Source organism: Octopus bimaculoides, chromosome 7 (assembly GCF_046866305.1).
Source record: "Octopus bimaculoides isolate indiv1 chromosome 7, ASM4686630v1, whole genome shotgun sequence".
NCBI lineage: Eukaryota > Metazoa > Mollusca > Cephalopoda > Octopoda > Octopodidae > Octopus > Octopus bimaculoides.
Genome location: NC_142934.1, coordinates 81749485 through 81776320, shown reverse-complemented (window position 1 = coordinate 81776320; position 26836 = coordinate 81749485). Strand labels below are relative to the sequence as shown.

At 38.8% G+C, this 26836-nt stretch overlaps 1 protein-coding gene across 1 annotated transcript in view; it reads right to left on the bottom strand.

Moving 5' to 3' along the window:
• Positions 1–23094, bottom strand: part of LOC106883379 (uncharacterized) — a 74333-nt gene extending 51239 nt beyond the window's left edge. Inside the window, exon 1 of the mRNA XM_089355572.1 lies at positions 22728–23094. Coding sequence (XP_089211698.1) covers positions 22728–22767 — 40 coding nt within the window. The 5' untranslated portion in view covers positions 22768–23094. The remainder of the gene's footprint in view (positions 1–22727) is intronic.
• Positions 23095–26836: the final 3742 nt, after the last annotated feature.

The window sequence follows — 26836 nt, the reverse complement described above, 5'->3', positions numbered from 1 at the left end:
CATGTGGCACATAGTGCACTGTACAAGTAATATCGATTTGATGGTGGTTGAGGAGTGAGCTTATGTGTACACAAACATTTGATTACTATAAACAAATCCTCTGTGTAATTGTTCTGTAAGAAATTGTCCAACCCTCATACGTCATCTAACTACAGGAGAGCCCATGGTATATATATATATATATATATATATATATATATATATATATATATATATATATATATATATATATATATATACATATATATATACATATATATATATCAAACATAAATTGAAAACAGAAGACAAAGGATATCACGGTACACGTGTTTCAAGCTTTATAAGCAATCTGTTATTACATCACCATAGGTATATTGATATAAAAGATGGTTTAAAGCTCTCTTCAGCCGCTAACAATTTTTAGTCCAAAGATTACATCACAAAAGAAAAAGTACACTTAGTATTATCCACCTCTGCCACTATCTGGCATATACAGGTGCTTACACTTATTAAGTATTATATATATATATATATATATATATATATATATATATATATATATATATATATATGCATATGAAAAAAATCTGTCTGTAATCAAAGTAATTCTTCTTTACATTAAAATCTGTAAATTAAAACTGGAGTAATTAAGTATTTGGTACATATGTAATCAACACTATATGAAACTTAAGTATTCTATACATACCTGGATATTCTACCGGTGCTTTAACCATTAACACAAGTTATAACAGAAAATAATCTACAAGCATTTTCTAGGTATTCTGTTGATTATCGAGTTTGTTTTGAGCAACGTGTGAAATGACCAAGATGCTCTCACTAATCGGTTAGATGCCAAAAATAATCTTGAACTACAAACAATCAAAATGAAGATAATATACCAGAAAATAACTTTTTTGCTAGCTGAGTGCGCTGCTAATAAGAACTAATAACAAAAACAACAAAAACAAAAACAACAACAACAACAACAACAACAATAACAATAATAATAATAATAATAATAATAATAATAATAATAATAATAATAATAATGAAGTAGATTGACAAAATTATGTTTTGAACCTGTTGAAGATACACGAAATGTAATATCGTTCACTAGATGACAATGGCCCTCTTCTTTTAATTTTGACTTAATAATAATAATAATAATAATAATAATAATAATAATAATAATAATAATAATACCAGGCCAACATATTAAAGAACGGTAATAGCCCAACATGTCGTGTATATCAAAAACAAAATGAAACCATTGATCATGTTGTTTCCATGAGCAGTCTTCTTGCGCCTACAGAGTATCGCAACAGGCATTATATTCACTGGGTAATTTGCAAAGACCTGGACTTGCCCCATGATAAAAACTGGTGGAAACATAAATCACCTCCAGTGATTGAAAATGGTCACATCTCATTCCTCTGGAACTTCACCATTCAAACTGAGAGATAGATGCGAATAGGCCAGACACTATATTGAAAGACTTCAGACAAAAATCATACCTCCAATCGATATAAAATGTATCTGTCAAGACCTACCAAAAATTGAGCAAGTATAAAGATCTTGAAATAGAAATTGGCAAAATGTAGAAGCTCAAGACTAAAACAATACCAGTTGTCATAGGTGCCCTGGGAATCATAACAAAAGGGGCTGATTCATACGTAGCTCAGATACTAGGAAACCCCAAAATGGCAGGAATTCAAAAGATAGTGCTCATGGGAACTGTCCATATCCTACGTAAAATACTGGCTATGTAATCTCAATTTTCAAAACAAACTCATAATTTTCTTATGTTTCTTAAACATTCTCTAGAACAACACTATATACAAAACCAAATATATGACTCCCTAGGCATAACACCAACATGAACTTCTAACTTGTTGTCTCTTGAGGTCTCTGGACGAGACTTGGAGTCAACTTGTACAAATACAAAGCAAAAGTCTAACATATAATAATAATAATGATGATAATAATAATAATAATAATAATAATAATAATAATAATAATAATAATAATAATAATAATAATAATAATAATAATAATGATAATAATAAGCACCGGGCTGAAGATAAGCACCGGGCTGAATAACATGGATGTGCTACACCGGGCTCCCTACACAAAAACAAATCTAATCCAATAACATCGATGGAATTAGGCAAAAGAACCGGTGGAAGATTTGAAGGAAGCGGTCTTTAAATATTTTTTATTCTTAAAAAATGAAATTTTACTGCCATACAAAGCACAGGTCCTCCTATGCACGACGTCTCAGTGAAACACGTGCGATCACACGCGCAAAACTAACACCGGAAAGTTTACAAACTATATAAAAAAGAAATGGAACAAAATAGTAAGTACATATATTGAATAACTACGCCTACACTCGAACGTGTACACAATGATATATACGTTGTTTTGATACCCATAGAACTACACATGCATCTCAATGTTTACACAACTACGTGAAAATCACAGGACACACTCGCGCATACGAAAACACATATCACACACGAAGCAAAACCAAAACTTTTTTTTCTTCTTTATTTATGTTCATTTTGTGAACAAACACAGACAGTAAACCATTCATAAGTTTAAAACGCCACACACACACAAAAATAAAATACACTATGCCTGGAGATAAATCTATCAACAAAAAAAATACAGATGAATACCGATCTGCTAGCCTTAAAAAACTACGCTACGAGCAATGTTTACATGCTGAGAACTCGGTGACGGTGTTGTCTCAAAAAACTGACCCTAAACAGACAAATCCGTCCCCTAATGTCAACGCCAAAGCTCGTCATGCCTCAATGATAACAAAGCAGATCACAAAGCAGATTGGTCATCGACCGAATCACAAAGGGCCACTACACTCGATATAGATCTGCTAGCCTTAAGAAGCTACGTCACGAGAGCTCGGAGACGGTGTTGTCTCAAAAAATTTACCCTAAACAGACAGATCCGTCCCCTAGCGTCAACGTCGAAGCTTGTTATGCCTCACTGTTAATAAAACAAAATACAAACCGAATGGTCATCGACCGGGTTATAAAGGACCACTTACTCGGATAATGAACCAGATCCGAGACGAGAAATCTGCTACTGGTTCAAATCTTCCCGACACACAGGAGCTAGAAGTACCCCACAACCGGAATATTCCAACAGATAGCCATCCATGCTCGTCATCAAATAACCAAAAGAAAATGAATGAAAAATGGTCTAGGGAAGATAATAAAGACGTTCTTACAGCCTTCTACCATGCCATATATTTCCCTACAGATAAATCTAATATTGTAAAAACCTACTTAAACTGGAGACAGAAACACTGAAGTAAGACCCTACATAGACGGTAACAAACTTGCCAACGTCAGAAGAAACATTATGAAGAAAAAATTACGAAGTGAAGTAGAGATTGACTAAATTAAACAAGCAATAAGGGATAAAAGGAATGAAACTGCAGCTAAAGAAGATACTACAGAGGAAATAATTATAAACCAACCCAAGGCGGATGAAAATACAGTAATGATTGAAAGAGTTAAGGTAACTGATAGGCAAAGTGAAATACTCTCTGAACCAACCATAAACACTAAGGCAGGTGAAAATCAAATAGATGAAGAAAGTCATACAGAAATCGACGCAACAGAACTACATGATCTAAAAAATCAAATCATGATTGAATGGCTGAAAATTAAAGAAACCAGTATGAATGAACGCGACACTCTCCCCAAAATTCGCAATTCTAACCAAAACCTGAAAATAATTGGTAAAATCCGCCTTGCACTTAAGGATATAATTTCAGCTAAAGATGTTGATATTACAGATCTCAACCACCTGTACTATGCATCCGCAAAAATCTCAACGGTTCTATGTGGTGAAAAGATTAGAAAACGACAACACTCCCACAAAAAGCCTTCTTGGCAAGAGCGCATTCAACACCAAATTAAGATACTTAGATCTGACATAGAATGTTTGAAAAACCTTAAATTTGACAAGAGTATCAAACCTACAAAGACCCAAAAACTAAAGAAAAAAATATAATGTGAAAACCATAGTTGACATTGATACCACCATAGAAACCATCAAGCAAAAGGTATGTGCTAAAGCTGCCCGTATAGCAAGGTATGAAAAGCGTGTTAGATTCTTCCGAGATAATAACATGTTCAAAAATAACCCCAAAAATTTCTACAGGAAGATAGGGAAAACACCAGTAACAATAAAGTCTGTCCCATCAAAAGAAGAAGTGCAAGAATTTTGGAATAAAATCTGGGCAGAAGATAAAACACACAATGAAAAGGCCCCTTGGATTGATAGAATATCTACAGATCATGTTGTCTCCATGTGCAGTCTGCTTGCGCCTACAGAGTATCTCAACAGGCATGATAGAGCTGCACAATATATTCACTGGGTAATATGCAAAAACCTGGACTTGCCCCATGATAAAAACTGGTGGGAACACAAACCACCCCCAGTACTTGAAAATGATCACATTGCACTCCTCTGGAACTTCACCATTCAAACTGACAGAAAGATAGACGCAAATAGGCCAGACATCATACTGAAAGACTTCAGACGAAAATCCTGCCTCCTCATTGATATGACTGTCCCAATCGATATAAACGTATCTGTCAAGACCTACCAAAAACTGAGCAAATATAAAGATCTTGAAATAGAAATTAGCAAAATGTAGAATCTGAAGACGAAAACAATACCTATTGTCATAGGTGCCCTGGGAATGACAGCGAAATGGGCTGATTACTACCTAGCTCAGATACCAGGAAACCCCAAAATGGCTGAAGTTCAAAAGATAGTGCTCATGGGAACTGCCCATATCCTACGTAAAATACTGTCTATGTGATCTCAAATTTTAAAGCAAACAGATAATTTTCTTATGGTTTCTTAAATATTCACTAGAACAAAACTGTACAAATCCAAATATATGGTACCCTAGGCATAACACCTACATGAACTTCTAACTTGTTGTCTCTTGAGGTCTCTGGGTGAGACTTGGATCCAACTTGTACAAATGCAAAACAAAAGTCAAACATAAAATAATAATAATGATAATAATAATAATAATAATAATAATAATAATAATAATAATAATAATAGTAATAATAATAGTAATAATAATAATAATAATAATAATAATAATAATAATAATTCATTCGTTTTATTGGCCACAAGGGCTAATATCAATTAAAAACATATAAGGACAAAGACAGGACGAAGGTTACAAAAGGTTTTGTCCGAAAAGGTAGGAAAGTTCGTCTAAACAGAGGAAGAAAACGGAGAAAGATATAACAAATAAATAGATAAATAAATAGATAAATAAATAAGTAGAAACCCCCGAAGGGGGCGGCGCTTCGAAAAAAGAAAGGTTACACGTGGAAAAACCCATAAAACCACGGGAGCCTGGTCAGAAAAAAATAAGAAAGGGGTATAGAGTCCTTTCTCCTTTTACATTACCTTTTGTTTTCCTTTTTTTTTTTTTTACAAGTGTATTCTCAGAATTGGTCCGTTTATACTGGCCAATCTTCCAACAGTCACCCATCTTTCAACGAATTTGCTATGAGACAGCACTTCCCTCTCTACTCTCATCTTCCTTTTCAAGTGGAACTTGAAAAAGTTGATGAGGCCTTGGCCAAAGAGGAAAGTGTCTGTCTTTAGCCCTTTCAAACGGGTCCACCATATCACCTCTTTCGCTACAGCCACTAGGCATAGGAAAATTGCCTTGCCCTCCTGGTTAAAGGAGGTCGGCGGGTCAATTCTCACGATGGATCCAGCTGATAGCCGGATCCGTCCTACACGTGACAGTAGCTGTTCGATATAGACCCACAGGTCAGCAATGCTCGGGCACTGGACGAGTGTGTGCAGAACGGTTTCGTCATCCTGAGCGCACCTCGGGCAGGCCCGGTTGACGGCACTTCCATGTTGGTAGAGTTTATCTCGAACAGGTAGCGCACCTCGGTAGCACTGCCAGGCGAGGGACCTTTGGAAATTATCCATGGGCCCCGGCCCGAAGGTTCTCCTGAACAGACTGCTTAGCTGATCATCCTCGACGCCTAGAGTTTCCCCGAGAACGTCGTCGCACTTTTCTCCCACTAACCCTCTATAGAACGCTAGAGTGGAACTACTACCGATCGCACTGCCCGCCTGACTGAGGGCGGTGAGAGCTTGGCGGCACTCGAGGTGCCAAGCGCCCTTTCTCGGTCTACGTTTGATCCAGGATTGCAGCTCTGTTAAAGAAACGAGCTGCGGAAAAGCGCGTCTGACGAAAGGCGACCACACCTGTTCACCGTCCAGGAAACGCTTGAGATGTCGTAGCCTGAGCGCATGTTTGCGCATCAGCAACCACGGCATGCCAAGGCCTCCGTTCAGCGGTTGTTGACAGCAGATGGAGCGCCTGACCAGTGGTACCTGACCCTTCCACAAAAAGTTGAAGAGCAAGCATACCATCTTGGTTAACCAGCGGTTGGGACAAGGGACGACGGTCAAACGGTAATAGATGACGGATGCGATGTACGCATTCGCCACCTCCGCTCGACCTTTCAAGGAGAGCTTCCTCTCAGCCCATTTCTGGGTGAGGTTGGCCACCCTGTTCGTCACTTCTTCCTAGTTTTTCTCCAACTGGAGGTCCGGACCGAACCAGACCCCGAGCAGTTTAACGGGTCCGTCTGTCCAGCACCCTACGACGCTGTTGGACGGCATGGACTTGCCCCTCCAGGTGCCTAGTTGCAAGCCCACTGACTTTTCCGCCTTAATTTTCGCACCTGTCACCGCTTCATACTCGTTTAGTGTCTCGCCAATCAGGTCAATATGCCTGTGGCTCGACACCATCACGGTGACGTCGTCGGCATAGGCAGACACGCTCCTTCCGTATCCCAGATCACGTGGGACGCCCCCCAAAGCCTCCAACCTCCGCAGTAATGGCTCGAGAGTCAATACATACAGAAGGGAGGAGAGAGGACACCCTTGGCGAACCGAACGCGAGATGTTGAACGGTTCCGATAGATGGCCGTTCACCCGTATGACCGAACAGATGCCGCTGTATAAAGCAGCTATCCACCCACGGAAGACCGGACCGAAGCCAGCTGCCTTGAGAACAGCTGCCAGGTATCGATGGTCGACCCTATCGAAGGCTTTAGACTGATCTAAATTGATCAAAGCCCCACCCGCGCCAGCTTCGTTACCCACCCTCTCTATGATGTAGCGCATGAGATGGAGGTTGTCGTGGATAGACCTGGTCGGCACAGCGCATGTCTGCGCCTTGCCGATCAGTTTGCCCACGACAGGCGCCAATCTCTTGGCTAGCACCTTGGCCAAGATCTTCAACTCTGTTTTGAGCAGAGTGATGGGCCTAAAGTTCCCTATAATGTCCCCCTTGTTTGGGTCCTTTCTTAGCAAAGCCACCACTCCTCGACAAACAAAAGCAGGAATTCTCCCGTTTTGTTGCCAGTTGCAGTAGACGTTTGCCAAGACGCCCGCAAACAAGTCTGGCATTGACGTATAAAGCTCGTAAGGCAGACCATCCAAACCCGGCGATCTACCTCTCGTGCAGCTTTTCATCGCTTCTTGTACTTCCCAGGCAGATATGGGTCCTTCGCAGCACTCGGCCTCGCTGGTCGAGAGTTGCGGCAGGCCGTCTAGGTACACACCGAAGTCTGTTCCGTCGTCCGTCCTACCGTCGTCCCGAACAATTGAGCAAAGTGCTGCTGAAAGGCTGCACACATCTGCTTCGGTTCCGAAATCTCGCAGTCGTTCTGGTCCACCAAAGACCGAATGGTCGCTCTGTTCCCACGCTTCGCCTCAACCACGCAGGCCCATCGAGCGGAATAATAATAATAGTAATAATCCTCTCTACTGTAGGCACAAGGCCTGAAATTTGGGGGGAGGGAATAATAATAATAATAATAATAATAATAATAATAATAAGAAGAAGAAGAAGAAGAAGAAGAAGAAGAAGAAGAAGAAGAAGTAGTAGTAGTAGTAGTAGTAGTAGTAGTAGTAGTGGTGGTGGTGGTGGTGGTAGTAGTAGTAGTAATAGTAGTAGTAGTAGTAGGAAGAGGAGGAGGAGGAGTTATAGCAAATATTTAACAGGAAGATGGTAGGGCGAGCGGAACTGGGTATGAACGCAACAATCGACCGACAGTTCCAAAGTTCATGAACATCTCAGTATTCAGACAGTAAAAAATGGCGACTGTGAAACACGCATGGAATGCTTGAAGTGAAGTACAAAATATGTCGAGCAACAGTATTTTTCTCAGCAACAGCTGTACAGGTCGGTGGTGTGGAGATTACATTGCAACTCACGCTCTACCCATTACAAAACGGAAAAAGAGTTATGTCCGATTAAAATGAGAAACCGGATACAAATCGTGAACATTGCTGAGGGCGTGGCTGTGTGGTAAGAAGCTTGCTTTCCAACCACATGGTTCCAGGTTCAGTCCCACTGCGTAGACACCTTGGGCGAGTGTCTCCTACTTGCATCGGGCCAACCCCAGCTTTGTGAGTGGATTTGGTAGACGGAAACTGAAAGAAGCCCGTCGTGTGTGTGTGCGTGCGCGCGTGCCTTTGTGTCTGTTTGTCCCTCGCCACAGATTATGTCTGCATTTGAACCCCTCCAACCAGTGTTGGTTTTTTTTACGTCCCCGTAACTTAGCGGTTCGGTAAGAGACCGATAGAATAATTACAGAGCTTACAACAATAAAAACAAGTACAGAGGTCGATTCATTCACGTAAAAACTCTTCAAGGCGGTGTCCCAGCATGGCCTCAGTTTAATGACTGAAACAAGTAAAAGATAAAAGTTTTACCTGTAAAGACAACGTCAGGAAATTTATCATTCTACGGTTTTGCTCAAGGACACAGCTCACAGCCGGTTCGGGAATCGAAACCACGACAGTGATATTGTGGGTGGGATACGTCTAACCACTAGGCCACGGGCTTTCACACGCACAGACACACAGATAGATAGATAGATAGATAGATAGATAGATAGATAGATAGATAGATAGATAGATAGATCCAGAGTTAAGAGCTCAATTGAATGCGCGTCGTTACATTGTAGTATATACAATGCATTGAATCCTGGTGGAAACCTACCTGTACGTCTATAAAGATCTAAGCATTTTATAAAGCACACACACACACACACACACATACACACACACACATACACACACAGTGAATTCTTTTTGCTGCAGCTCAGATTTCACTCGACTATAAACAGATTGGAATTTAGACTTGTTCATACTCGTTTTATACACATTTGAGCGAATCCATTTTTGTGTAGGGTTACTGTTTTCAATGGTAACATTCTAATGTCGTTTTGTCATGCTGTATTTTAAAATAATTGTCGGTGATATTCAATCTCATCAAATAGTACTCAATGTTATGTACTTTTGTGTTATTTTGAGAGTATTCTGAGAGTATATTATAAGGTTGTCGTAGGGACACTGATTAAATTGATGTTTACATTTAGTTTTCGTTAGTCGTATTATTTTTCTTGCTGTGTTGCCGCTTCAGAATTTTTTGTTTTAACCAGTCGTGATTCAGAGGTTTGTTGTGTTTCTAATATCCTGTTTATTTTCAAGTCGGTGAGCTGGCAGAATCGTTAGCAGGCCGGGCGAGATTCATATCGTTATTTCGTCCGTCTTAACGTTTTGAGTTCAAATTCTACCGAAGTCAACTTTGCCTTTCATTCTTTCGGGGGTCGATAAATTAAGTACCAGTTGCGTACTGGGTCGATCTAATCGACTGACCTCCACCCACCAAAATTTCGGGCTTTGTCCCTAGAGTAGAAAATAATTTTTTTTTCTTCTTTTTTTTTTTTTAAGGCGGCGAGCTGGCAGAATCGTAAGCACGCCGGGCGAAATGCTAGCGGCATTTCGTCTGTCTTTACGTTCTGAGTTCAAATTACGCCGAGGATGACTTTGCCTTTTATCCTTCTGGGGTGAATAAATTAAGTACCAGTTGAGTACCGGGGTCGATCTAATCGACTGGCCCCCTCCCCTAAAATTTCGGGCCTTGTGCCTAGAGCAGAAAAGAATATCTTGTTTATTTTTCCTCTATGGGCTACTTTTTATTCTATCTTTTATTTAGAGTTGCTAAAGACGTTCTTACGAGACATTCCTTTGTTTGTCATTTTATTTTTTCCCGTTTTCCCACTTCGGTTTTTTTTTTTTTCATAGCTCGCCAATAAAATCCTCCGAAGTTCTTTGGTTTTTCTTTCGGTAGATGTTTATGTGCCAGGATGCAGATTACGAGGGCAAATTGGAAAAACCATGGCAGATTAGGGATACCCAATTTCCAAACAAGAAAAGCAAATCATTACAAAATACGTAAGGTGTTGTGATGTCCTAATTAAAGAACAGGCTCCAAAATCCAGTCAAGGAATCCACAGATTCAGGTTTACTCTGAGTACCAAATGTGAGTGTCCTCTTCTATTACGCAGGACCCTTCACTTGGGCTGTTCTCGTTACACTCACTGACAACATTCACTGAGTGTCAGTGCTTCTCCATCGATCTTAACTTCCTCTCCAGAAATAGTTTGTAAGCATTTATACTAGCATTTATATATCATCATCATGGGTGAAATATTACTAGCGTCATTTCTGTCTTTTTCACACTAATGGATGGAAGTTCGAACCTTAGCCCTGTGCTCAGCTGCTACGGGTTTATTATGGGGCACTGCTTTCATTTAGATTAATTGTTTGTAAGTCAGTTCGGAGATGACGAAGTCTCTTTAGGTCCAGCAATATTAGTTGAGCACTGGAGTTAATCTTCTTGCCCTCTCCCGAAAATCTCAGGCCCTTATTCCTGTAGAAGAAAAGATTTTACATAACTACTTAATCACTAATGAGACGAAGTACAGGAAACATATCACGGTATTAGCAAACATAATTTAAACGCTGGTACAGTGGAACATAAAACTGATAGTAACACTTTTTGTTGTGCGAGGTGCGACTGTTTTGTAGGTAGTAATCTTCAGCATAAAATGATTTATGTTGTGTAAATGAATATCTTATAATAATTATGTTTGTTCTACATTAAAATGTCAAGGATGTTGTCTATATCTTGTTTTGTCCTATTTAGATGACAAAGGAGATTATTGATAACAACAAAACCTACATTTGTTTTTGGTTTTGTTTTTCTATGGCGTGGAGGAGGCATATCAGTGCTTATGACCTTTTATGCAAAAGACTCTCCTTCTCCAAATGGTCAGAAAAAAAAACTGAGATAAGGAGATAATATCTCGCTATCTGTAGAACAGATGCCCAGTCGAATATTTGCAACAGAGCAGGTTGTTTTGCTTTATGTTGTTAAAGAACGTGCGACAGATCAAATCTATCACCTTGGGAATACTACAACTAATAAAATTGAGAAAAGGATCTAGCGTATATATATATATATATATATATATATAAAATTCAATAATAGGACGAATTCTTTTACAAGAATTTATCAAGTAGCTAGCGTGAAAAAAACCTCATAAGGGAAAAAATCCATCATTTATTCCCGAAATATATATTTATATTTATATAAGGGCATTACTATATAATAACGCCTCACGCCATGAGGGACTCTAAGGTCAGACTACTATAGAAAAGCACATTTTTACCGAATGCGAGGAAATGCAACTCTCAAAGCCAACCCCTTTTGCATTTCCTCGCATTCAGTAAAAATGTGCTTTTTTATAGTAGTCTGACCTTAGAGTCCCTCATGGCGTGAGGCGTTATTATATAGTAATGCCCTTATATAAATATATATATATATATATATATACATACACGCACACACACACACACACACACACACACACACACACGAGAGAGAGAGAGAGAGAGAAAAGAAACACAGTTTGACTTTGTGAAGACAAGAGAACAGTTGTGGATTCGTGTTTCTGTCTCAATAAACGTCATCAACATAGCAGTTATTCTAGTATTTTTTGGGGGGTGGGGGATATGACACTTGGACATACAAAAGAGAGTAGAACACATTTATGACCTTCGGGATTTGTATAAATGAATTGAAAATAACCTATGTTGTGTATATTATATACACATACTATATGTATGTATATATGCATGTGTTGTGTTATATGAGCGTGTGTTGCGTTTTCTTAACAGCTCCAACGGTACTATAATTAAAGTTGGACATCAGAATAAGAATATGCTGTTTGGATGAGACCCCAGAGAGTAAGAGAACAAGAGACAGCAATAGAAGAGGGCGAAAGAAAGGGAGAGAAATGGAAAAGAAAAGAGGTGAAAAGGAAGGAAAGAGAGAGTAAGGAAGAAATAGATATGACGACATTAGCGAAGGGAATTGTATCTTTATTTAGTTCTGTGATTACACAACTTTAATTTTTTCTGAGTTATCTGTTCCTCTACAAAACTGGCAGCTAACATACGTGTTAAAGCAAACCACTGACATTTGACAAGCACATCTCCACTAACATTGTTTACTCTCACTGGCTCGATGCCATTTAACTAGTATTGTATGTCGCTTACTAGCTTGGCAAGAGATAAACAATAAGGTGGCTTTGTTATAAATGTTTTCTTTTCGTTTTTTTTTAGTATTACTTCGTTATTTACACAAAAATGTAAAAGAAATGAAAAGAAAAATATATTCTATATTTGTTTTTGACTAATTTACTATTGTTCTGCAAACTTTCTATGTCAACTGCATTCATTGAAGTTTTACAGTGATGCAGCACTAGATTGCAGCTGTAACCCTTTTATATATACTACGCATCTAGCTTTTACACGAATAACGAGTGATGACATTAAACTTGTTTGTGGTAAGGTTGTGAAACATGAACGAATTCTGGTCGATAGAAAAATGGGATGACGTAATAAAAAAATCGACAATAATTATGTCCGTCAACGGAAACCATTTAATGACGCTAAAAGCGTACTAGATTACAACTGATTGTGAGCCAGCAATATTTAATATAGAGAGAAGTGTTAAAATCATTAAAACGTATTTGTCTGTTATCTGGTTGTTCATACATGTCTCTGTTTGCTAAGTAGGATGTTTGTTCAAATTATGTAAATTTCTGTTTCTTTCCCTTCTTTAAAATACAAAGGGAAGGAAAATACAATGAGTTAGTCTTCCATCTTTCACTTGTTTGAGCCATTGCACTGTGACCATGCTGGGACTTATTCTATCGATTTCTTGTGCGAAACCACTAAGCTACGTAAACAAAGCAACACCGGTTGTCAAGCGATCGTAGGGGTCAAACACCGAGACGTCAACACACATACATACATACATACATACATACATACACACACACACGCACACACACATATATATGTATATATATATATATATATATATATATATATATATATATATATATATATATATATATATATATATATATATATATATATATATATATATATACATATATATGTATATGTGTGTGTGTGTGTATATATATATTGTATATATATCTTCTTTTATTCTTTTATTTGCTTCAGTCATCTGACCGAGGCCATACTGGAGCACCGGCTTTAGTCGAGCTAATCGAACCCAAGACTTATTCCTTGTAAGCCTAGTACTTATTCTATCAATCTCTTTTTGCTCAACCGCTAAGTTACGGGGACTTAAACATCAGTTGTCAAGCGACGGACGGGGGACAAACACAGACACACAAATACACACACACACACACGCACGCACATACACACGCACACACACACACACACACACACACACACACACACACACACACACACACACACACACACACACACACACACACATATATATATATATATATATATATATATATATATATATATATATATGAGATAATATCTTGCTATCCGTAGACCAGATACCCAGTCGAATATCTATGTGAAAAACAGCACCATGACGCAATTCACTCAGCCAAATATTTGGAAACGACGCTCTGTACTACTTGGCATTCTCGTAAGAAGCTCCAGTACGGACATTTCAGAGTGTTTGGGTGTCAATCTGGGGACATGTACCGAGAGTGATAAAAACCAAGCATCCAGTTAACATCACGGAGTTTGGTGCGATCACTAGTGATGGCGAAGTTTTGCTTCCATTCATCTTCCCACACGGCCTCAGACTCAACACAGAGGCCTATATCAAGTGCTTGGAGGAGGTAGTGCTGCTCTGGGTCAAGAGGGTGACTGCTGGAAGATCCTATGTCTAGTAACAGGATTCTGCACCATGCCACACAAACAGGAGAACTTAGTCATGGCTGTCGGACAATTTCTGCGACCACATCACCCCTAACATCTGGCCAACTAACTTCCCCGACTGCAATTCCCTTGATTATCATGTGTGGGGCGCAGTTGTGCAAGAGACCAACAAACCTCCTTGTAACACCAAATATGAACTGAAAGCAAAGATTATGGCAGCATTCACGAACTTAAACAACGAGACGGTCGAGAAGAGTTGAAAGAGATTCCGTAGTCGTCTGGAGGCCGTGGTTGAAGCCAATGGCGATTTCATTAAATAAATTTGCTCTTTAGTATTTCAAAATATTTTGATATAAGTTTGGTAAATATATATGTTAAAATGAGAAGTCAGTGTTATTTTCATTTTCACGTAATTCAAACGACAGTTTATTCACCGCAACCTGTATGTGTATGTGTGTGTGTGTGTGTGTGAAATTAGCGTGCAAATGGCTGATGACTTGCGTAGTCTTATCGCAGTTCTCAGAGAGGTTCAGCGAGACACAAAATGTGATAAGGTTGGCCCTTGGCGTTACACGTACAATTCATTTTCGCCACCTGAGTGGACTGGAGCAATGAGAAATAAATAATCTCGATCAACGATATAAAGTACCGCTGGGTATTGAACTCATGGCTTAACGATCGTCAGTCAAATACCTTAACCATTAAGCCACGATCCTTCACAACATATGGATATAAAACAACAGCAACACTAACAGGACTAGTTCCGTAGCATTTCTTAATCAGAAATATTTACATGTCAAACTGTCTCTTTGAAGCCGCATACAACATTGAAAACTTTCGTAAAGATTACTAGTGACGTCATTTAACAGGCATAAAACCAGGTTACAAAGTTGTTATGACATTTCCTGGCGCTCGACATAGTGACGAGCGGCAGATGTATTCATCCGGTTGGTGAAGATCAACAATATCGTTTCAAAAAAGAAAAAAAAGAGAAAAAAATCGTGCAGGTGGTTCAATTACGAAATGCAAAAACTGTAAGGTTTCAGATATGCAGTATATTGTTTTTTTTGTTTTTTTTTCTTGAGCTCTGGGTCTCATAAGGCCGGTCACTTGGTTTCCATGGTGTGTAAGTGACCGAGATCACAGCGCTTCCCTGATTAGAACGCTGGTCCGTTGCAGGGTACAAAGCCTAGTGAGCAAACCTGGAAGGCGGAAACTGTGTAGAAACTTGTCGTGTATATATACATATATATATATATATATATATATATATATATATATATATATATATATATATATATGCACAGAGAGAGAGAGGGAGAGAGAGAGAGAGAGAGAGAGAGAGAGAGAGAATATGAGGGGTTTAGTTCCCTTGTGATCTAAACGAATAGGTACGCTGGGTAAGTGCTATAGTTAGTCGACCATTGGGTTCCAAGATCACAGCTAAGGCTAGATCTAGGAATCTTTGTCATGGTTCCGTTATGGTATGTATATATTGTATTAGAGGAAAAGTCAAGACCAACGCTGAACGAGTATCTCAAGTCATTTTGAATAATTCAATTAAAGTAAGATGAATTTGAAGTCTTACAGCCGTTTCTGGGATAACCCAAGTGGTTCGTTATCATGTCCGTGCACTATCATGTCCGTCATCAGAGACAAGGTATGAATATTTTAAACGGGAAAGATTTACAGTTTACAAGGAATAAAATTCACAGTTAATAAGGAATAAAATAGAAGAATAAAGAGTTAAAGTAGTTAGAAGAATATAGGTAGGAAAAAATATATATGGCTCAGTGGTTAGAGCGTCGAGCTTACGATCGTAAGATTGTCAGTTGGATCCCCGGACCGGGCTGCGTATTGTGCTCTTGTTATGGGTACATAAACATACCAGCATCGGTTGTCAAGCGATGGCGGGGGGACGGACAAAAAAAGATATACACACACACACATACATACATACATACATACATACATATATATATATATATATATATATATATATATATATATATATATATATATATATATATATATATATATATATATATATATATATATATATATATATATATATATACGACAGGCTTCTTTCAGTTTCCGTCTACGAAATCCACTCACAAGGCTTTGGTCGGCCCGAGGCTATATGAAGTAGAAGACACTTGCCCAAGGTGCCAGGCATTGGGACTGTACCTGGAATGGAACCATGTGGTTGGTAAGCAAGCTAGATACCACACAGCCACTCCTGCGTCTAATAATAATAATAATAATAATAATAATAATAATAATAATAATAATAATAATAATAATAATAATACGAATAATAATGCCCTGATGGCTTAACGATCGTCAGTCAAATACCTTAACCATTAAGCCACGAGCCTTCACAACATATGGATATAAAACAACAGCAACACTAACAGGACTAGTTCCGTAGCATTTCTTAATCAGAAATATTTACATGTCAAACTGTCTCTTTGAAGCCGCATACAACATTGAAAACTTTCGTAAAGATTACTAGTGACGTCATTTAACAGGCATAAAACCAGGTTACAAAGTTGTTATGACATTTCCTGGCGCTCGACATAGTGACGAGCGGCAGATGTATTCATCCGGTTGGTGAAGATCAACAATATCGTTTCAAAAAAGAAAAAAAAGAGAAAAAAATCGTGCAGGTGGTTCAATTACGAAATGCAAAAACTGTAAGGTTTCAGATATGCAGTATATTGTTTTTTTTGTTTTTTTTTCTTGAGCTCTGGGTCTCATAAGGCCGGTCACTTGGTTTCCATGGTGTGTAAGTGACCGAGATCACAGCGCTTCCCTGATTAGAACGCTGGTCCGTTGCAGGGTACAAAGCCTAGTGAGCAAACCTGGAAGGCGGAAACTGTGTAGAAACTTGTCGTGTATATATACATATATATATATATATATATATATATATATATATATATATATATATATATATATATATATATGCACAGAGAGAGAGAGGGAGAGAGAGAGAGAGAGAGAGAGAGAGAGAGAGAGAATATGAGGGGTTTAGTTCCCTTGTGATCTAAACGAATAGGTACGCTGGGTAAGTGCTATAGTTAGTCGACCATTGGGTTCCAAGATCACAGCTAAGGCTAGATCTAGGAATCTTTGTCATGGTTCCGTTATGGTATGTATATATTGTATTAGAGGAAAAGTCAAGACCAACGCTGAACGAGTATCTCAAGTCATTTTGAATAATTCAATTAAAGTAAGATGAATTTGAAGTCTTACAGCCGTTTCTGGGATAACCCAAGTGGTTCGTTATCATGTCCGTGCACTATCATGTCCGTCATCAGAGACAAGGTATGAATATTTTAAACGGGAAAGATTTACAGTTTACAAGGAATAAAATTCACAGTTAATAAGGAATAAAATAGAAGAATAAAGAGTTAAAGTAGTTAGAAGAATATAGGTAGGAAAAAATATATATGGCTCAGTGGTTAGAGCGTCGAGCTTACGATCGTAAGATTGTCAGTTGGATCCCCGGACCGGGCTGCGTATTGTGCTCTTGTTATGGGTACATAAACATACCAGCATCGGTTGTCAAGCGATGGCGGGGGGACGGACAAAAAAAGATATACACACACACACATACATACATACATACATACATACATACATACATACATACATACATACATACATACATACATACATACATACATACATACATACATACATACATACATACATACATACATACATACATACATATATATATATATATATATATATATATATATATATATATATATATATATATATATATATATATATATATATATATATATATATATATATATATATATATATATATATACGACAGGCTTCTTTCAGTTTCCGTCTACGAAATCCACTCACAAGGCTTTGGTCGGCCCGAGGCTATATGAAGTAGAAGACACTTGCCCAAGGTGCCAGGCATTGGGACTGTACCTGGAATGGAACCATGTGGTTGGTAAGCAAGCTAGATACCACACAGCCACTCCTGCGTCTAATAATAATAATAATAATAATAATAATAATAATAATAATAATAATAATAATAATACGAATAATAATGCCCTGATGGCTTAACGATCGTCAGTCAAATACCTTAACCATTAAGCCACGAGCCTTCACAACATATGGATATAAAACAACAGCAACACTAACAGGACTAGTTCCGTAGCATTTCTTAATCAGAAATATTTACATGTCAAACTGTCTCTTTGAGGCCGCATACAACATTGAAAACTTTCGTAAAGATTACTAGTGACGTCATCTTGGCTTCAGGAGTGGCTCTCGTGGCTTCTGATCTTAATTGATTGGAAGTGTTATCATGTACATTGTTTTGTCTTGGTATAAAAGATGGGCTACAGCAAATATTCTGCTTAATACCACAGATTTGCTTGTCAGTTGTTTGACCTTAACCAGTTGAGCATGTCCCTTGGTAGCTGAAGATATGTGCATCTCTGATCACGAGCAGATGTAGTGGGAGAGCATCATAGCCATGTGTTGAGAGGAGTTCTTTGGAGTTTGAATAATTCACCTTTGGAAGCATGGGTGTTTTACTCAACATCCTTAAACAAACCTTATCCAGGGACCTTTTGAACGGGATGGGCTACTCGACCTGAAGAAAATTCTAACTGGCATTGAAAGAGGGGGGGGTAAAGGAGAGATAAACAAGGAAATGAAGAGAGAGGAGGAGGAGAAAGAGAGAGACAGACAGACAGAGCCAGAGAGAGAAAAAGAGAGAATGAAAGAGATGAGTCGACATGTATGTGTATGAGTGTACTCTTTTACTCTTTTACTTGTTTCAGTCATTTGAATACGGCCATGCTGGAGCACCGCCTTTAGTCGAGCAAATCGACCCCGGGACTTATTCTTTGTAAGCCTAGTACTTATTCTATCGTACTCTTTTTGTCGAACCGCTAAGTTACGGGGACATAAACACACCAGCATCGATTGTCAAGCAATGCTAGGAGGACAAACACAGACACACAAACACACACACATATATATATATACATATATACGACGAGCTTCTTTCAGTTTCCGTCTACCAAATCCACTCACAAGGCTTTGGTCGGCCCGAGGCTATAGTAGAAGACACTTGCCCAAGGTGCCACGCAGTGGGACTGAACCCGGAACCGTGTGGCTGGGAAGCAAGCTACTTACCACACAGCCAGTGTGTGTATGTAAGTATGTACGTATGTATGCACATACTTGGTTCAGTCAATTGACTGAGGCCACCCTGGCCTTATTCTCCGTAAGCCTGGTATTTATTCTATCGGTCTGTTTCTGCCAAACCGCTACGTTACGGGCACATAGATACACCAACATCTGTGTTGTCAAACGATAAACATATAGACACGCACGCACGCACACACACACACACACATATATATGTACGATGGACTTCTTTCAGTTTTCGTCAGTCAAATCCACTCACAAGGCTTTGGTCGATCCAAGGCTATAGTAGAAGACACTTGCCCAAGATGCCACGCAGTAGGACTGAACCCGGAACCATGTGGTTTGGAAGCAGGCTTCTTACCACACAGCCACACCTGCACATATATGTGTGTGTGTGTGTGTGTGTGTGTGTGTGTGTGTGTGTGTGTGTACACATATCTATGATTTTGTGTGTGTGTATCTGCGCGCGCGATGCGTCCGTGCGCGTGTGTTTTTGGTTCGCTTATGTCCCTGTAGCCTGGCGGTTCGGCAAAAAGGAACGATAAAATAAGTACCAGACTTAAGAAGTAAGCATTGATCGATTAAAGCTCTGCCCCAGCATGACCTCAACCAAATAACCGAAGCAAAGTAAAAGAAATATAAATATAAAACAAGTATTCTTGGCATCGTCTCACAGTTAATAATGTTTAAAACAACGTTTATCAATTTGCGTTGGAAGATTCCTGATTGTGAAACCGTCGGTTCAAACAGATATTGTTATATTTCGGGATGGTCACTTTTTTAGTTATTTTTTGCCAAATAAACACATGCACTGTATATTCGTACTTCACTCGTTTATTACTGTCTTTTTTTTTTAATATTTTAACTGATTTCCATTGTCCGGAATTCTTTCGTCACACATCTGTGACCTTTTCAGCGACACTTTCCGTCCTCGTGTATCCTCTTGTTCACCTTTGCTATTTTGTCATAGTCCACAGAATAGACTAAGCGGAGCAGGAGGATACATGAAAACAGGAAGTCTCTCTAACTAGGTCACAGATTTGTGGCGAAAGATCTCTGGACAATGGATATGAGTTAGAATAAGAACAGTAATAAACGAGTGAAGAACGAACATATAGTTCGTGTGTTTATTTGGCAAAAAATAAATAACTAATTTTTTTTAATGACCATCCCAAATATAACAATATTTAAAATGTAAAACCGGAACTGGTTTTATTAAGTGAAATGTGTCGCTTATGTTTTCGGTATCACCTCGGTTAATTTTGTCAAGCTCCCTTTTCAGTTTGTAAGATAGAATTTTAAATGTAATAAAATGTTTTAAAACAAATTTAAAGTGCTTTCGTGATAACTGTAAACCTACTTTTGGGCCACCCTGTAAAAAGAAGTTTCTTTCATTTTTTTTTTAAAGTCTCTACTCTCCTTATTTAAGACCTGATCAAAAAGTAGATTTGATTGCTGTTTCTTATTTCTTTACTGCCCACGAAGGGCTACACACAGAGGGGACAAACAAGGACAGACGAACGGATTAAGTCGATTACATCGACCCCAGTGCGTAACTGGTACTTAATTTATCGACCCCGAAAGGATGAAAGGCAAAGTCGACCTCGGCGGAATTTGAACTCAGAACGTAACGGCAGACGAAACACCGCTAAGTATTTCGCCCGGCATGCTAACGTTTCTTATTTCTTTACTACCCACAAGGGGCTACACACAGAGGGTACAAACAAGGACAGAGAAACGGATTAAGTCGATTATATCGACCCCAGTGTGTAACTGGTACTTATTTAATCGAACCCGAAAGGATGAAAGGCAAAGTCAACCTCGGCGGAAGTTGAACTCAGAACGTAGCGGCAGACGAAATACCGCTAAGTATTTCGCCCGGCGTGTTAACGTTTCTGCCAGCTCGCCGCCCTTTTGATTGCTATTTCTAGCATGCTAAACGACCACAAACAAGCTCTACGCACTCCTTGTCAGGGCTACGCTGTGCAGAAACTGGGCGTGGTGCTTAAACAGGATTCCTGGTGTTATATATTTACAATACACTTCATACCAAAATAGAATAACGATGCGTTATACATAGTGTACATAACAAACCTCTCTACATGAACTGATAAAAAGCGACAAGGTGCTGGAAATAGTAGCTGAATTTACCTCAAATGTCATACCTTACTGTCTTAAAAACAAGCACGTACATTGAATAATGTAGTATACGATAAAAACAAAAATAATAACAATAAAAGACAATGTGTGCCCAGAGCTGGAGAGTCCTTGATCAGCAGTGTACTTGAACAGGGTTGTCCTGGGGTTAAATAACTACAACAGCAACAACAACAGAACCTTCCCAGCACTCTACCACACACACACACACACACACACACACACACACACACACACAACACACACAAACACACACACACAAAGTGGTTGCAAGCAAAACTGGTGGCGGTGGTGGTAGTGGTGGTGGTGGTGGTGGTGGTGGTGGTGGTGTCGGTGGTGGTGATGGTGATGATGATGATTAAGATGATGACGACAATGATGATGATCGTGATGATGACGACGACGTTGATAATATGTTCAAATTGTTATGATTGTTTGCTGCTGTTTCACTCCCATCCCCTTCGCATATCACCCCTGACTGAGTATCCCTACGACGATCCCCCCCCCCCCTCAGCCGTATCCATATGTTGTTATTTTGTCAATATCTTTTCCAGTTATCATCTCTCTGTTACTATTATCACCTTTCAACTCCATTTCCTCCCACCCACCCCCAACTTTTTGTTTGTTTGTTAAGGCAATAGGTTGTGAACTAAAAGAAACAGTTTCCTTTCTTTCTTTCCGTTCATTTTTATGCATTTTGGCTGGTATTTCTAGCATGTCAAGTAACCAGAGCTCGTTAAAGGCTTTTTCGACCAGATCAAATATTTCGAATTAAATCGATACATTACAGTTAATTTATTATTTACTACATAAACTCTTATCGATCAAAAACTTTAGTAGAAAGCTAATATAAATACATACATACATACACGCAATTCCGTTCTTTATGTTTGTTTGGTTGTTTGCTTGTTTTGGCTGCTATTTCTAGCATGTTTAGTAACCAGAACTTCTTCGATAATTAAATCGATAAATTGTTACTTTTATCGATAAATTGAATCGATAAATTGTTAGTTAATTATTTATCACATAAAGTTGTATCGATCAACATTTGCAGAAGGCTAATATACATACATGCATGTATAAAAGCGCGCGTGCAAGCACACACACACACACACACACACACGCACGCGCACACACACAAACGTAAAAAAAAACGCAGCAAAATACAACAAAAATATAAATATAAATCTAATATAGTTTACCTGAATTTTCTGTGTGATGAGTATTTATGTATGTATACATATATATATATATATATATGTGTGTATATATGTTTATCTATCTGCTTTTGTATCTAGATATATATATATATATATATGTATATTTTTTTTTATGTAAACAATACAGATCCAGCAATTGTGTAACAGATCACAAAGGATTTCTTGCGAAGAACTGTAGTCAGTAGCACGACGCTTTCTCGAAGCGTTGGTCTGTGAGATGGTTTTTAAGATTTCGAATCCGCGTACGAATTGGTACCGTTATATAAATTATTTGGTAGTAGAAGTGTATCTATCTGCTCCCGCAAACAACACGAAACTTTTGTCAGTAGCAATAAATAAAAAAGAAAAATGTTAATATATAAATAAAAAGAGAAAGAGAAAATGAATATATTTATTTACAGATATCATTGGCTAATAAATAAAGAAAGAAATGAAAGAAAGAGAAAAGGAAAGAAAGATGCAAAGAAAGAACTGAGAGGCTTGGAGCAAATGAGAACGGCGTAAGTGAAAAGAAGAATGAAAAAAATAAGTGGTAGAATGCGCGCGTGAGGGCAGAAGAGAGAGGAAGAGAGAGAGAGAGACGAAGAGAGAGAATGGGCAGAGACAGTGAGTGGGATAGATAGAGATAGAGAGAAACAGGGTTAATGAGAAAGAAGGAGAGAGAAAGTGAAGATATATTTAGATTAGAGAAATTACGCGTGTCTTTTACCGTTTTACTTCGTGTTGCTTTGCTTCTGCTGTTTCAACGCGGTTGGAAAAGGCGAGATTGTAACCGAACACCCTCAAAAAAAGGCAAGGGCAAGTTACTTTAATGTAAACCACAACAATAACTTTTGTATTTTGTACCTGTTGGTTGATGAACAGGTATTCTTTTAATCTTTTTTTAAATTCTTTTACTTGTTTCAGTCATTCGACTGCGGTCATGCTGGAGCACCGCCTTTAGTCAAGGACGAGGAGATAAACACACCTGCATCGGCTGTCAAGCGATGTTAGGGGTGGGGGACAAACACACACACACACACATACATACATACATATTACTCTACCTCTGGTATTCGAGTACTATTTATTCCACCTTGTTTCGCATTTATATGCTTACTCTGGTGCATCTATATGTGTGTGTGTGTATACATACGACGGGCTTCTTTCAGTTTCCGTCTACCAAATCCACATCCACTCACAAGGCTTTGGTCGGCCCAGGGCTATAGTAGAAGACACTTTCCCAAGGTTCCATGCAGTGGGAATGAACCCGGAACCAAGTGGTTGGGAAGCAAGGTTCTTACGTGTGGGGTGGTCTTAACAATGCACTTGTATGCGAAAGACTCTGGGAAATCTTCCCAGGGTGTCACCGGCGAGGGTGGAAGAACCTGCTCAAGTCAATGACCTAGTGTTCAGGATTAAGACGTGTCTCAGTTAGAGGCTTACTGTTGTAGATAACAGGTTGGAGAAGAATGGGCGCTGCCAAGGTTATTTGCTCATGATACGTTCATGATGATGACAATTAGACCAGAAGACACTTGCTGAAGATGTCACGCAGTGGGACTGAACCCGGAACCATGTGGTTGATAAGCAAGCTACTTACCACACAGCCACTCCTGCGCCTATATTTTATGATATAAACAACAGTCAGAATCGGTTGAGGTGTGATTTAGTTAAGAATACAAAAACGGAAGCAATATATTAATGTAACAATAAGCACTGCGCAACAATCTGGTTCAATGTCGTTGTACGAGGAACTGTGACCAGTCTGGGGCAGTATTTTTGTAAAGAACGCAACGAATTGGAGGATTTCTCAGAGCATCAGGTAGAATGCAACAGGGTATTTTTTCCTGACATTCAACGTTTTGAGTTCAAATCGATGTCAGCTCAGCTTTACCGTTAATACTTTCAGGGCTTGAATACAAATGTACCAGACAAGGTACATTTTCTTTCTTATTTCTTTATTGCCCACAAGGGGCTAAACATAGAGGGGACAAACAAGGACAAACAAACGGATTAAGTCGATTACATCGACCCCAGTGCGTAACTGGTACTTAGTTTATTGACCCCGAAAGGATAAAAGGCAAAGTCGACCTTGGCGGAATTTGAACTCAGAACGCAGCGGCAGACGAAATACTGCTAAGCATTTCGCCCGGCGTGCTAACGATTCTGCCAGCTCATCACCTTTATCCTTTTCTTTCATTTTCTTTCTGCCATAGACATGCGGCCTGAAATTTTAGTCAATTACATGGACCCCAACGCTTGAATAATACTCATTTTATCGACCTTCAAGGGATGAAAGACAAAGTCGACTTCGGCAGCATTTGAACTCAGAACATAAAGCGGAAAATGCCGCTAAGAATTTTGTCCTGCGTGTTAACGATTTTGCCAGATCACCACCTTAATTCTTTTCACTAAGGGCGCAAAGCCTGAAATGTTGAAGGAAGAGGATAGTCGTTTACATCGAGCCCAATGCTGGACTGGTATTTATTTTCTTGACTCCGAAAGGATGAAAGTCAACTTCGTCGGCATTTGAACTCAGAACATTAAGCCAGAAAAATACTGCTAAACATTGGATCCGGTGCGGTAACGATTCCGCTAACTCTGGTTCAAGTACATTGGACCAGATGCTTTGCTGAGTTCAAATCCCATTATGGCCAACTTTGGGTGATTGAGAAAACTTCATCCGTTACCAGGTTTAATATCGTTACCTGGTACCCTGAGCGTCTTTAACGGAATTTATTCTGTAAAAAGCAATTTAAGTAAGGTCTCCAGTTTGAAGCTATCTTCTTCCCTTTCAGAAACCCTATGGAAGGACATGAGTACTGCTTTTCCTCGCAGCTAAAAGATGCCCCCCCCCCCCCACCAAAAAAAAAACAATCATACTTCCGGAGATGAAAACCATATCTCCCATGTTATCTCTTATTTGCTTTAATTGCAGCCATGGTGGGACATCTTTTGAAGGGTTTAATTGAAATGATCGACCCCAGAAATTACATTTTAAGTCCAGCACTTATTCTTCTGGTCTCTTTCGCCCAATTTTTACATTATAAGAAAGTAAACAAACCAAGGTCGAAAGAGAGATATAGTAAAAGTCACTGCCCAAGGTGCCACGCAGTGAAACTGAACCCGAAACCACAATGTTGCAAAGCGAGCTCCTTAACAACACAACTATGCCTGCACCTGTTTTTCCGGAAATATTATTTTAGAATTCCTGATATTATGAGATGGTAGACGGTCTGAATTTCAGGAAATTGTACCTTCCACTCCTTAATGTAAAGCTACTCTTTTATTATATATATATATATATATATATATATATATATATATATATATATATATATATATATATATATATATATATATATATATATATATATATATATATATATATATATACAGAGAGAGAGAGAGAGAGAGAGAGAGAGAGAGAGAAGACACAAAAAGGACGTCACTGTCCGCGATTCTGGGTTGTGCGTTCTGCTTCTCTCCAGTTGAATCCCTACTTTTCGTATGCCTTTCCCATGGAAGGCTTTTTAGTTTTGAATTATCATCGATACTTCTGTAACTTTGCCTTCGTTTTTCTCGGTAGGACTTTTTGCCCTACACAAACCCATTTTTACCTCTGGGAAGAGATAATTTATCTGGCCTTTATCTTTTGATCTGTTCAGCATGGGAGGCCCTGCCAGGACTTTGCACTCTGCTGGTATAGCTCTCAGGGTCAGTGAACATACAAGTTACCACACTGCAACAAGGATTGGACTTTGTAGTGGAACCAATTCCAGTGCTTGACTGTATTTTATTTATTTTATTGACTTCTTTTCCCATCCCGGAAGTATGAGAAGTAAAATCACCCCATATAGGATTTGAATTCATAACATCAAAGACAGTAACTCAATGCAACAAATCAGGGCCGTAACTAAATACAAGATATTTTGTTCGATGCTTTAACGGTTCTGTTCGGTTTTCTGTGGCCTTGATAATATTTTCTGGAGAGTCAAATGTCTTTGTTATCCAAAGTTTTGCCAACTAAGAGTTGTTCACCACACACCCAAACTCCTTTTTCCCTCCTACACGTTCGAGCTGTCGTGATATTTTAGGTTATTACTATC